At 49.9% G+C, this 13,934-nt stretch overlaps 1 protein-coding gene across 1 annotated transcript in view; it reads left to right on the forward strand.

Moving 5' to 3' along the window:
• LOC138974296 (uncharacterized) overlaps nucleotides 1-13,934 on the forward strand; it is a 298,636-nt gene that overhangs the window by 237,666 nt on the left and 47,036 nt on the right. The window contains exon 6 of the mRNA XM_070347016.1: nucleotides 10,618-10,686. Within this exon, the coding sequence (XP_070203117.1) occupies nucleotides 10,618-10,633 (16 nt within the window). The 3' untranslated portion in view covers nucleotides 10,634-10,686. The remainder of the gene's footprint in view (nucleotides 1-10,617; nucleotides 10,687-13,934) is intronic.

Below are 13,934 nucleotides of genomic sequence, written 5' to 3' on the forward strand. Positions count from 1 at the left end.
AGACAGAGAGAGAGAGAGAGAGACAGAGAGAGAGACAGAGAGAGAGACAGAGACAGAGAGCGAGAGAGAGACAGAGAGAGACAGAGAGCGAGAGAGAGACAGAGAGCGAGAGAGAGACAGAGACAGAGAGCGAGAGAGAGACAGAGACAGAGAGCGAGAGAGAGACAGAGAGAGACAGAGAGCGAGAGAGAGACAGAGAGCGAGAGAGAGACAGAGACAGAGAGCGAGAGACAGAGAGAGACAGAGAGCGAGAGAGAGACAGAGAGACAGAGCGAGAGAGAGAGAGACAGAGAGCGAGAGAGAGACGAGGATAAAAAAGGGAGAACAAGAGACACAAACACAGGAGGGGAACAATCAGAGGTGTGTGGGGGGGGAGGGGGATGTCGGACAACCGAGGGAGAGAGTGAACGGGGAAAATGTCTGAGAGAGAAAGTAAGAGCGACAGAGAGAGAGACAGAGAGAGACAGAGGGACAGACAGAGACAGAGAGACAAAATAATGTGTGAGGGAGGTTGGCTAGCTGTGAAAAGAGAAGACTCAGGACGACGGACAGAAGGCATGCCGGGAGGAAGGAGAGGAAGGCGAAGACATTGCTGACTCGGCTCTTTGCCTGCCCGCCGCCCCCTCTCCTCTCATAGTCATACTGACTGCTGTGTGCACAGAGAGGGGGAGGACACAGAGAGGGAGGGGGAGGGGGCACAGAGAGGGGGGGGGGGGGGGCACAGAGAGGGAGGGATAGCAAGTCACCGACCATTGTGCGCCATAACTCGTGAGCTGTGGTCAGCAGACGTTGTGCAAGGTAACCAGTCACCCTTACATGCATGAGTGCGCTTGTCGGCCCGTCCTTCCTCACTGGGCTCCTGTGACCGAGCCTTGAGACTCAGCGGTCAATCCGCACTGTTTCACACCAGTTTGCTGTGTTTCCCTGAGTTGTAAGAAGGGTGTGCGGGGTTTTCCGGCTGACCAGGTAACCTCTTGCTCATGCCACTTGTTGGACATTACCCTTCAATCCCAGCCACCCGTTGTTGCCTGTTGTCACAAGCAGGGAGAGGTGTGTGTGTTGCCTGTTGTCACAAGCAGGGAGAGGTGTGTGTGTTGCCTGTTGTCACAAGCAGGGAGAGGTGTGTGTGTTGCCTGTTGTCTGGGAGAGGTGTGTGTGTTGCCTGTTGTCACAAGCAGGGAGAGGTGTGTGTGTTGCCTGTTGTCACAAGCAGGGAGAGGTGTGTGTGTTGCCTGTTGTCACAAGCAGGGAGAGGTGTGTGTGTTGCCTGTTGTCACAAGCAGGGAGAGGTGTGTGTGTTGCCTGTTGTCACAAGCAGGGAGAGGTGTGTGTGTTGCCTGTTGTCACAAACAGGGAGAGGTGTGTGTGTGTGTTGCCTGTTGTCAGGGAGAGGTGTGTGTGTGTTGCCTGTTGTCAGGGAGAGGTGTGTGTGTTGCCTGTTGTCACGAGCAGGGAGAGGTGTGTGTGTTGCCTGTTGTGTGGGAGAGGTGTGTGTGTTGCCTGTTGTGTGGGAGAGGTGTGTGTGTGTTGCCTGTTGTGTGGGAGAGGTGTGTGTGTTGCCTGTTGTCACGAGCAGGGAGAGGTGTGTGTGTGTTGCCTGTTGTCAGGGAGAGGTGTGTGTGTTGCCTGTTGTCACGAGCAGGGAGAGGTGTGTGTGTTGCCTGTTGTCACGAGCAGGGAGAGGTGTGTGTGTTGCCTGTTGTCACGAGCAGGGAGAGGTGTGTGTGTTGCCTGTTGTCACGAGCAGGGAGAGGTGTGTGTGTTGCCTGTTGTCACGAGCAGGGAGAGGTGTGTGTGTTGCCTGTTGTCAGGGAGAGGTGTGTGTGTTGCCTGTTGTCACGAGCAGGGAGAGGTGTGTGTGTTGCCTGTTGTCACAAGCAGGGAGAGGTGTGTGTGTTGCCTGTTGTCACGAGCAGGGAGAGGTGTGTGTGTTGCCTGTTGTCAGGGAGAGGTGTGTGTGTTGCCTGTTGTCAGGGAGAGGTGTGTGTGTTGCCTGTTGTCACGAGCAGGGAGAGGTGTGTGTGTTGCCTGTTGTCAGGGAGAGGTGTGTGTGTTGCCTGTTGTCAGGGAGAGGTGTGTGTGTTGCCTGTTGTCAGGGAGAGGTGTGTGTGTTGCCTGTTGTCAGGGAGAGGTGTGTGTGTTGCCTGTTGTCAGGGAGAGGTGTGTGTGTTGCCTGTTGTCAGGGAGAGGTGTGTGTGTTGCCTGTTGTCAGGGAGAGGTGTGTGTGTTGCCTGTTGTCAGGGAGAGGTGTGTGTGTTGCCTGTTGTAAGGGAGAGGTGTGTGTGTTGCCTGTTGTCAGGGAGAGGTGTGTGTGTTGCCTGTTGTCAGGGAGGTGTGTGTGTGTTGCCTGTTGTCAGGGAGAGGTGTGTGTGTTGCCTGTTGTCAGGGAGAGGTGTGTGTGTTGCCTGTTGTCAGGGAGAGGTGTGTGTGTTGCCTGTTGTGTGGGAGAGGTGTGTGTGGGTGTGTGTTGTCTGGGAGAGGTGTGTGTGGGTGTGAGTGAAGAGGATGGGTAATGGTCACAAGAATTTGATTTGTCACAATAACGTTGAGAAAAACACACACAAAAAACCACCCAGTGACTGCTAAAGGAAACAACTATGATGATCATGATAATGACGACAAGGACGATGGTGATGACGACAAGGACGATGGTGATTGTCACGTTTCAATATATCACTAAAGGTGATTATGAACCGGTTAATTACTACTAATTAACTAACCACACCACGATCCACTCTCGCAGTCATACAATTAAATAGAGTCAACAAAAGTATAAGTTTCAGACGCCTGTTTATGTATAAACTCTCCACCTCCCTCGAGCCTTCACTCAAAATATGTTCCTTTTACGTTCTCAACACGTAAAAACCAGTGTTCACTGACAAAATGCCAGTAGTATGTAGAAAATTATAGGAACACGCTGAACCCGTGTAAATATAGTTAAATGCGAATGTTCTGTTCGAAAAGCTCTAGTTCGTGCAGGTGTCACACACCCCACGTTGTCACTACTCCAATGAAATCATAGATACGAAAAGACAACGGTGGTCAACGGGGTGCGTACGACATGGTGCACTTAGCTTTATCTCTGCTGCTGCTGCTTAGCCGGTATGCTGGTTAGTCGGTTCGCTGGTTAGCCGGTCCGCTGGTTAGCCGGTTCGCTGGTTAGCCGGTCCGCTGGTTAGCGCAGCTTCAACAGTTCCCGCCAGAGTCAGCCGTGCAGATGTTACAGGAATGTAACGAAGCGAGGCGAACGAAACGAAGCGAAGGCTCAAAAGCCTATGATTGTACTCTCAATGGAAGCAAAGTCCGCTTCCTCCCTGGACCAGCCTCTGTTCGTCAACAGTGACCAAAACCGTCCAGAACCCCTTGTCGAATCCTTATGCGAAAGCCATCGCCGACGAAGGAAAGTTGACGACTTGTCCTCAGCAAAATACGTGGCAGAGAGAAGAAATAACTCGTGGAAGTTCCCCTAGAGTGCCGAATATAATACTCGGTGAAAAACCATCATACTCTAGAAACTGTGTATACGATCCTTCCCCTTCTGCCGCTGGGTGTCAAGTGTGCCGTCCTTGAGTCTCTGACAGACCACCTAGCCAAATACACGTGACTGACCTTGTCACAAAACCAGTCCAGCTATACACAATTCTGCCTCCCAAGCAGAAAAAGACACGAGAAACTCAATCCGTGAAAATCCCGTGTGCGCTGTCAGCGAAAAACCGTCAGCCCTAGCTATGACAGCAGAAACCTCCACTGTAAAACTCGTGCGATACAAAACATCCGTGCTCGTTGAGCACCGTCAGCAAACTCTGCTGTAACCCAATATCACGCACAGGCGCTTTCTATCATACACGACCAAGAACAGGCACTCCACTGAGTGACACTTTCTTGGTCTCTGTCACCCGATCGTGACAGTGATGACGACAAGGACGATGGTGATGACAAGGACGATGGTGATGACAAGGACGATGGTGATGACAAGGACGATGGTGATGACGACAAGGACGATGGTGATGACGACAAGGACGATGGTGATGACGACAAGGACGATGGTGATGACAAGGACGATGGTGATGACGACAAGGACGATGGTGATGGCAAGGACGATGGTGATGACGACAAGGACGATGATGATGACAAGGACGATGACGACAAGGACGATGATGATGGCGACAAGGACGATGATGATGACGACAAGGACGATGATGATGACGACAAGGACGATGGTGATGACGACAAGGACGATGGTGATGACGACAAGGACGATGGTGATGACGACAAGGACGATGATGATGACGACAAGGACGATGGTGATGACGACGACAGTGATAACAACTAGTGTGACAACTTGTATTGACGCCCCGGTCAGCATCATGGCCTGCTAGGGACACGTGACACAGTGCTGCCGGTGGGTCATGTACAGAGAGACGGAGGACAGGAAGCGATCAAGCCGAGCAGGTCGTGTTGCACGCAGGGGGTAAGGGGTGACAGCCAGTCTGGGGGACTGCCGGGCCGCGATGGATGGCCTGACAGGGAGACAATCTGCGAGCACGTGCTACACGACTCCAAGCAATACGACCTACTGACGTGCAGATTGATACATCGTAGAGAGAGAGAGAGAGAGAGAGAGAGAGAGAGAGAGAGAGAGAGAGAGAGAGAGAGAGAGAGAGAGAGAGAGAGAGAGAGAGAGAGAGAGAGAGAGAGAGAGAGAGAGAGAGAGAGAGAGAGAGAGAGAGAGAGAGAGCATTCTGATAAGCATCGCTCCACGGCTATTGCCAGTTGTCTCTCTGACCGGACGCTACAGTCCTACGCGAATCTATCAAAACTAAAATACAGAGTTATCTCCCATATGTTTTTCGCGAGCACTGATTTAAATTTGAGATCAGTGTTCGCGAGACGAAAATGATTGCAGATTGGCCGACTTCGACAGTGATCTCCGTTCTGTTCTTCACAGTTATGATAAAGACATCGTTCTAAGGTCAAAACAAGTCGACATTTTGGGACTGCTGCCGGAAAGAGACCGTAATATATGGTTTCATCACTGTCAACTGGTTACAGAAGCTCCAGTGAGCGCCAAAATTAAACGGTTGATTATCACGTGACACTTTTGCCATATTTAGAGTTGTTTGCACAGTAAAATAATACAGCCGCGAAAAATGGCTCGCTTGAAACTGTCTTACATATAAAATCCTTTGTAATTTAAAAATTACAAAACACCATGAAAAATCATTATCGACGATCGCGAATCTGCTTATATCAATAATTACAAAAAGCTCTAAATATGTAAAAAAAAAAAAAAAAAAAAAAAAAATCGGAAACTCAAGGCATCCTGTCAGGGAGAGAATGAGCCGAACTCATTTTGATGTCTGTCACTGTCCTGCTGCCGACCGCACCGTCTGACCGGGGGGGGGGGGGGGGGGGGGTGTAGCGTTAAGCTCCATTTACTGAAACTGGACAGACGCTTCTCCGAAATCTCTGTGTGATCGTTTGTACAGCTTTCGTGGTTGAAAACGACGTTAAACACCAAATAAAGAAAGAAAGAAGTTTGTACAGCTGATGATGTGCAATCAGTACTGGTACAGGTTAGAGGTGATAACTGTCTTCAGTACAGGTACTCGTGTGGGATGATATCTTGCATTAGTACTGGTACAGGTTAGGGGTGATAACTGTCTTCAGTACAGGTACTCGTGTGGGATGATATCTTGCATTAGCACTGGTACAGGTTAGGGATGATAACTGTCGTACTTGTCGGGAATGCAATCAGCAACAGCTACGGTGTTTTGCCCTGTTGTCAATTGTGCAAAGTATGAGCAAGTCAGTGATGGCTCATGTTGGTCCCTGTCCCCCTGTGGACCTTACCTACTCCGTTGTGACCGCACAGCGTCGTCTCACTCCACCTTCACCCCTACCTGTCGCGTGCCTACACCCCGCCCTGACAGGGTAACGGGCCGCCTGGACCCTCCCTACCTGCCCAGCTCTCCCCCCTCCCCTTCTGCCCCTCCCTGACATAGCCCGCCCTGACAGGGTAACGGCCACCTCGTCCCTCCCTTCCACGTCCTAGCCTGAGTCGCTCTGTCCTCATTAGCTGTGTCCTCTGGTGCTGGCCTTTGATGTCTTCTTCTCATTGTCAACACCCCCTCCAGCGTCCCCATCCACCCGGTCAACCACCCCGTTACGGTGAGAGTGGATGAGAAGCATCCCCTTTGTCCCGATTGTCACACCGCGGCTTGTTATTGCATCTCTCAGGTCAGGTACCCCTGCACCGCAGCATCCTCCTTTCTCTATCACCCTGCTGGTTGTCATCGCTCCAGGCTGAACAGTAGCAGGTGGCAAGCATTCTCTGAGCATCACTCTTCCCTCATCCACCCAGGTCGGCCACCCTTGTTACAGCAGTAGCGGCCACCCTTGTTACAGCAGTAGCGGCCACCCTTGTTACAGCAGTAGCGGCCACCCTTGTTACAGCAGTAGCGGCCACCCTTGTTACAGCAGTAGTGTAACCGGGCATCCCCTGATCATCACACCCCTGTTTGTCATCACTTCCCTCATCCACCCGGAGAGCCAGGTCAGCCACCCCTGTTAGGACAGGGGCGAGTGAGGAGCATCCCACTCAGTGGCCTTGTACCCGGGGTGTGGGATTTCCTGCCCTCGTGCCAGGGGGGATGGTTGGGGATGTTTATGGGGCGACAGTGTGAGGCCCCGTACTGTGAGTGGTGAATGATAGAGTAGCGAGTTGCGTCGTCTGCTGTGTCCCGGTGCGTGTTGCGCTGTGGTGTGTGAGGGTCCCACTGCAGGGCGGCCTGGTTGGTGTGGCGTGTCATTGCACCGGGTCTGAGCCACTGGCACTCGCCACCTGTCTCCACCTGGCGGCACTCTTTATACGTGGCTCCGTCTTTGTCTTGTCCCCTTGCCATTGTATTTTGTTCACACTTTTTTTGAAATTCTTATTTTTATTTTTTATTCTTCGTTCTTTTTTCTTTCTAGTTTTGTTGGTACTTTCCTTTTCTCTTTTGTTCCTTTCTTTTCTCTTTTGCCATCGTATCTTGATGTCCCCCAGGCCACTGTGCTCTGTTGTCTCTCCCTGCCATTGTGCTCTGTTGTCTCTCCCTGCCACTGTACCCCGTTGGATCTCTCTGCCATTGTATACTAAAGCCACCCCCACCATTATAATTATATACCCTATTGTCTCTCCCTGCCACTGTACCCTATTGCCACCCCCACCATTGTCCCCTCTACCCCGGATATTGTAGGGTGGATTCCGTGTGATTGTCATTGTCTGCTGGTCGATGTTCGCGGGGTCATTGCCCTGACAGGAGCAACACTGTTCATCCTCGCACCGTGTGTTTCTGGGTCAGACAATTCAATTGGGTGTGGTGGAATCATCCATCGGAAGCGACTCGTTTCCTCTCCACTCTGGGCGGCATCCTTGACAGCCTTTGTTGGACATAATGTGATTGATATTCTTACATCAGAGCTTTGTTGGACACAATGTGATTGATATTCTTACATCAGAGCTTTGTTGGACACAATGTGATTGATATTCTTACAGCATAGCTTTGTAGGTTGGAGAGAGGTCGAGAGGTTGTTGTGGAGGAGGCTTTCACACTTTGTGTTGTGGCCTGTCACTGATGTCACCGTAGCTTACGAGGTGTTAGTGTCGAAGACCAGGATTGTGTCCAGTTCTCCGCACGAGACAGTCCACTTCACCTGACCCCACTGTCACACTAAGCAGCTCACCACCACACTGAGTCCCGCCATGGCGCGGACAGAGAACTAACTAAACAAGGCTAGCGCGGGGTGAGTGACCGACGAGTCACAAGGTCAGTCTAGGCGGCCTGCGCGCCCCGACACAAGGTCAGCGGCCAAGGTCAGTGGCGGCCAGTGGGCCGTGTCGGGTCAGTGGGGCGTGTCGGGTCAGTGGGGCATGGCGGCGCGGGGCGGGTGAAGCACTCAGCTCCACACCTAGCTTACTTTACCTATCTGGCTGCCTGCTGGTCGCTGTGGTGTACAGAGTGCACTGCTCGCCTTCACACGGCCTGTCTCGGAGCTCCCTGCACTCAACGTCAACTCGGGTCTGTGGTGTCTGCATAGGGATGGGAAGTAGACTGTGTGCTGTCCACATCAGGGATTGGGATCTCACCCCTTTTGGAGGATTTCCACCAATGAAAGCCTGTTTTCCACCAATGAAAGCCTGTTTTCCACCAATGAAAGCCTGTTTTCCACCAATGAAAGCCTGTTTTCCACCAATGAAAGCCTGTTTTTCTCCAATGAAAGCCTGTTTTCCACCGAGGCTGAAACAAACAGTGATTAGTGCCATATTCTTTGACGGACTTTGAACATATTGCTTTTAACAAGATTGTATTCAATTTTTATCATGACATAAACAATTTATAGCATGAAGGATTTCTAACTCAGACACAGTGTTTATTTTAAGCAATCCGAGGCTAGTGAACACTCAACATGATGGTGAGCTGTGAACAGGTTGATGACCTGTTGATGTTCAGCATCGCTGGGCCGGACAGGGAGACAAGCTGGTCTCATCACTACCATCATACACACAGTTGTCTCACCACTACCATCATACACACAGTTGTCTCACCACTACCATCATACACACAGTTGTCTCACCACTACCATCATACACACAGTTGTCTCAAGACAGGGTAATGTCTCACCACTACCATCATACACACAGTTGTCTCACCACTACCATCATACACACAGTTGTCTCACCACTACCATCATACACACAGTTGTCTCACCACTACCATCATACACACAATTGTCTCAAGACAGGGTAATGTCTCACCACTACCTTCATACACACAGTTGTCTCAAGACAGGGTAATGTCTCACCACTACCATCATACACACAGTTGTCTCACCACTACCATCATACACACAGTTGTCTCACCACTACCATCATACACACAGTTGTCTCATCACTACCATCATACACACAGTTGTCTCACCACTACCATCATACACACAGTTGTCTCACCACTACCATCATACACACAGTTGTCTCAAGACAGGGTAATGTCTCACCACCCGCTGAATATGTCTTGCCATTACTCTGCTAGTTTCACATCACTCACCCTCACACACACACACACACACACACACACACACACACACCACACACACACACCACACACACACACTCACACACACCACACACACACTCACACACACACACACTCACACACACACACCTCCCCCCTCCACACACGCCCAGCTCGCTCCCATCCAGCCAGCACAGTGTGGGGAATGTCTGGCCCAATGAGGGCAGACGCCATTACCCGACAATGCAGACAAGACGTCGGGCCATGAGACGGTCGTAAGGTAGGCACGCCGCTATAACGTCGTCGTGATGGCAGGCACTTAGGACTGACTTAGTTTCATCCTCACAATACGGGCTGCAGGAAGATACAGGAGAGACATAATTGCACGTGATATTCGTCTTTTGCGTATTGAGCAGCCAGTGACTGTGAGTGACCGTCATCAGTTCCGCCGTCAGTCTGTCTGTCGCTACTGGTGAAGACGATACTGGGTATGGAGGCGTTTTAACCGAGTGGCCGTTAAGACATAGAGACACAACCGTTAAGTCAACATTGACCTTTTGTTGTCGTCGTAAAGAGACAATTAAATGTCTGGCTCTCAACATGATATGGGGGGAATGTTCTGGAAAAAACACTCTCTCTCTCTCTCTCTCTCTCTCTCTCTCTCTCTCTCTCTCTCTCTCTCTCTCTCTCTCTCTCTCTCTCTCTCTCTCTCTCTCTCTCTCGTGGGTGTGGATGTGTGTGTGTGTGTATGTGCGCAGTCTTTGCTTTCGTTTACAATTATTCTCTGTATATGTTCCAAGGACAGGTTGGAAGATTAGGCTAAGCCTAAAACCTTTATCCTTATGTAATAAAGTTCTGAGTTCTGAGTTCTCTCTCTCTCTCACACACACACACACGCACGCACGCACGCACACAGGCCGGGACCAACAAAGCCTGGCCGCCATTGATCGTGGGTTGCCGGTGTAAGCCAACATTCATCGAACACGAGAAGAAAAAAATCGTCTAGACTGATAAACTCTCGGCCCAGCCTCCATTCTCCAAACCATCCCTCTTCTCTCCTTTTTCACCCCTCCCTCTGTCTATGGCCAGCCTCTACATACGTTCAGCATTGGTCATAATCGTTCCACTATAGCACATATGGAGCGATAACAAGCGAAATACTAATGGTCACGGTGTGGTTGTTGCCGTGTGTGTGTTGGAAGGAGCTCGTGCACACCTACACGTACATCGTGTGGCAGCCCTGTGTGACTGTGTGCAGCGCCATTATCCACACACATCATGAAGGGAGCGTCCCTTGCTCACACAGTGAAGACCTTTACATTGACGACTGGCCGTCGAAGCGACTCTTGTGGCGCGTTCTGTGCCGCCAGTCGTCCAGGAATAGTCAATGAAGACGCTGAGCGCAGCACGTGTGTGTGTGTGTGTGTGTGTGACAGTGTGGAGGTGTAGAGTTCCGAGAGTTGTAACACGTATTACTTATGGTGATCACCTAGCTGTGTTGAGTATTGTTACAACTTACACTGTCTCGTTTCTAACGTTGTGTTACGTTGCTGTGTTACAGGAGTAAGAAGCAGTGACGCAGCGAACACCCGTCTGCCGCGCGTCGTGCTGGCGTCGTGATTGTAAACAGGTCAGTGTCTTCTTTCATGTCTGTCGTCAGTGACTGTCTTGTCAATGTCATGTTGGTCAGGTGGCCACTGTCTGTCTGTCTGTCTGTCTGTCTGTGACTGTCTTGTCAATGTCATGTTGGTCAGGTGGCCAGTGTTTGTCTGTCTGTCTGTCTGTCTGTCTGTCTGTCTGTGACTGTCTTGTCAATGTCATGTTGGTCAGGTCGCCACTGTCTGTCTGTGACTGTCTTGTCAATGTCATGTTGGTCAGGTGGCCACTGTCTGTCTGTGACTGTCTTGTCAATGTCATGTTTGTCAGGTGGCCAGTGTCTGTCTGTCTGTCTGTTTGGAGCATGTTTTGTAGAATGAGCATAACTTTCCTGAAAGACAAGCTAGAACGCTAACATTTTCTGTGCAAATCATGCAGAGGCTACTTGTGTGTGTACATAAATTTTATGAAGATTGCTTTATTTTTGTTCAATTTATGACGTTTTGTTTGGGTACTCTTTTCTTTGTGGTCACCCTGTACTTCACTACTTCCATTCCAACAGTATCGTACGACAGAGGGGTTGAGTTGAGGGGGGTAAGTGTTGACACAGATGTAGGTAGGTGGCCGCGGTCACCGCAACGTGTCTGGGTCAGCCACCACCACCCATAATCACCCCATCCTAGTTCCCCCCGAGTCCTCTCCCCCTGTCCCGTACTGTCCCCACACAATGATCAGTGCCAGTGTTGTACTCACATCGGCCATACCCCCCTTCCACACAATGATCAGTGTCAGTGTTGTACTCACATCGGTCACACCCCCCTTCCACACAATGATCAGTGTCAGTGTTGTACTCACATCGGTCACACCCCCCTTCCACACAATGATCAGTGTCAGTGTTGTACTCACATCGGCCACACCCCCCTTCCACACAATGATCAGTGCCAGTGTTGTACTCACATCGGCCATACCCCCCTTCCACACAATGATCAGTGTCAGTGTTGTACTCACATCGGTCACACCCCCCTTCCACACAATGATCAGTGTCAGTGTTGTACTCACATCGGCCACACCCCCCTTCCACACAATGATCAGTGTTGTACTCACATCGGCCACACCCCCCTTCCACACAATGATCAGTGTTGTACTCACATCGGTCACACCCCCCTTCCACACAATGATCAGTGTCAGTGTTATACTCACATCGGCCATACTCACACACCCCTTCCACACAATGATCAGTGTCAGTGTTATACTCACATCGGCCACACCCCCCTTCCACACAATGATCAGTGTCAGTGTTGTACTCACATCGGTCACACCCCCCTTCCACACAATGATCAGTGTCAGTGTTGTACTCACATCGGCCATACTGTTCTGTAGGTATGGTATAGGCATAATACGTAGAGGTTACATGCCGAGTCTCAGTGATTATTAAAAATAATGGTCTCAGTTAGCGGATCATAAAAAATGCGAGCTTCAGCGAGCTTTTTCATGACCGCGAACTGAGACCATTATTTTTAATAATCACTGAGACGAGGTGTGTAACCTCTTTATTCCTCCTTTCTTCAGTTATTCCAAAAAAACAGGAGTTTTTGTGCGAAAGTTTGATCGAATCCGAATCACTCAACCAGTCAACCTGCGCAGGCGATCGATTAATGCGCGGTTGTATAGTTCCGTGCAAATCATTCCATTCTGTTAACACTTCTTTTCAGTTTCCCTGTTTTGGACTAAAATCAAGTACACAGATATGCTGTTATTCTGCTGTGGCGGTAAAGGCAGATATTGTGTGTTCTGTTTATGTTTTAATATCGCTTAGTAAATGTTCTTTCGTCAAATGGGACTAGCAGACGAACTTTTGCACCCGTGTTCCAACGTTAATTACTGTATGAAGTTCAGTTTTCTTGGGAAAATAGTGTATGAAACCGCTTTATGTTGTTTAAATTGATGAGATGTGTGCATTTGGTTACGTGTGATCTGTTTATAAAATGAAATATTGTTGAAAACTGACCGTCGGATTGCAGTCAGTGTTGTCGAAGAAACTGCGTTAAAAGAAGGGGAACTACTCTTGTCGCCAGAGTATGAGTTACTTGCCTTGGGAATTTGCTTGTGATGAACGGTTTGTGCACTGCAGATCTAGATTCAGAAAACAACCGAACTCATGGATTTTATATGGAGATTCATGTGTTCAGGCCTGTAGTTGTTAATTTAAATGCGGTATGTTTGTATTGTTTGCTCCAGAGATGTATACTTCGTACGTATAGAGCGTTCGGAACTTTTCAGTCGCAAAAGTAGTACCGAAACAGAACAGCTTCTCAACCCATTGCACTATCGAGGATTCAGGCTGTTGCTGGCTCGTTATTTGTTTGGTTGCTGGGTCATTATCGAAAAATAACTAGCTCTACAAGTTTACAGAGGTAAAGAAGCAGAGGGGGGAATAAAGAGGGATATTACACTGTTCTGTGTGTGTGGCACAGCGCTATCAAGATCAATAGTACAGCGGTCAATATGGTCAGTGTTAGTGTTAATGTGTGTGTGTGTGTGCGTGCGTGTGTGTGGTGTGTGTGTGGTGTGTGTGTGTGTGGTACAGCACTGTCCAGATCAATAGTCCAGTGGTCAGTGTGGGTGTGTGGTGTGTGTGGTACAGCACTGTCCAGATCAATAGTCGAGTGGTCAGTGTGGGTGTGTGTGGTACAGCACTGTCCAGATCAATAGTCCAGTGGTCAGTGTGGGTGTGTGTGGTACAGTACTGTCCAGATCAATAGTCCAGTGGTCAGTGTGGGTGTGTGTGGTACAGCACTGTCCAGATCAATAGTCCAGTGGTCAGTGTGTGTGTGTGTGGTACAGCACTGTCCAGATCAATAGTCCAGTGGTCAGTGAGTGTGGGTGTGTGCCTCCAGCCTGTCTGCTGACCGCTGCTAATTGTCGCTGTGCTCTGCGGCACTGACCATCTTCATCTCCCCCCCCTCCTTCCCCCCTCCTACCCCCTGAGTGTGCTGTCTGCTGACAGGATGAGAATGCCTGCGAGGACACCAGCATAGAACTGGTCCTTCACTTTCGGGCCTCTCTCAGTCGCTGTCTTCAACACACTCACATAGGAATGATCCGCATGACTTTGAGAAGACCTAGCACATGCAAAACCTGAGGAAAATACTGCAGCTCATTCAGGCACTGAGGACACTTTGTTTCAGTGTCAATCAACGCCTGTAGAAGTTGTGCCACTTTCACTGCCCCGAATGATGAAGTGCTCGCACTGCTCGTGGCACAGTGTCAGGGACCTCTGAC

The sequence above is a fragment of the Littorina saxatilis genome, linkage group LG8, assembly GCF_037325665.1.
Source record: "Littorina saxatilis isolate snail1 linkage group LG8, US_GU_Lsax_2.0, whole genome shotgun sequence".
Lineage (NCBI taxonomy): Eukaryota > Metazoa > Mollusca > Gastropoda > Littorinimorpha > Littorinidae > Littorina > Littorina saxatilis.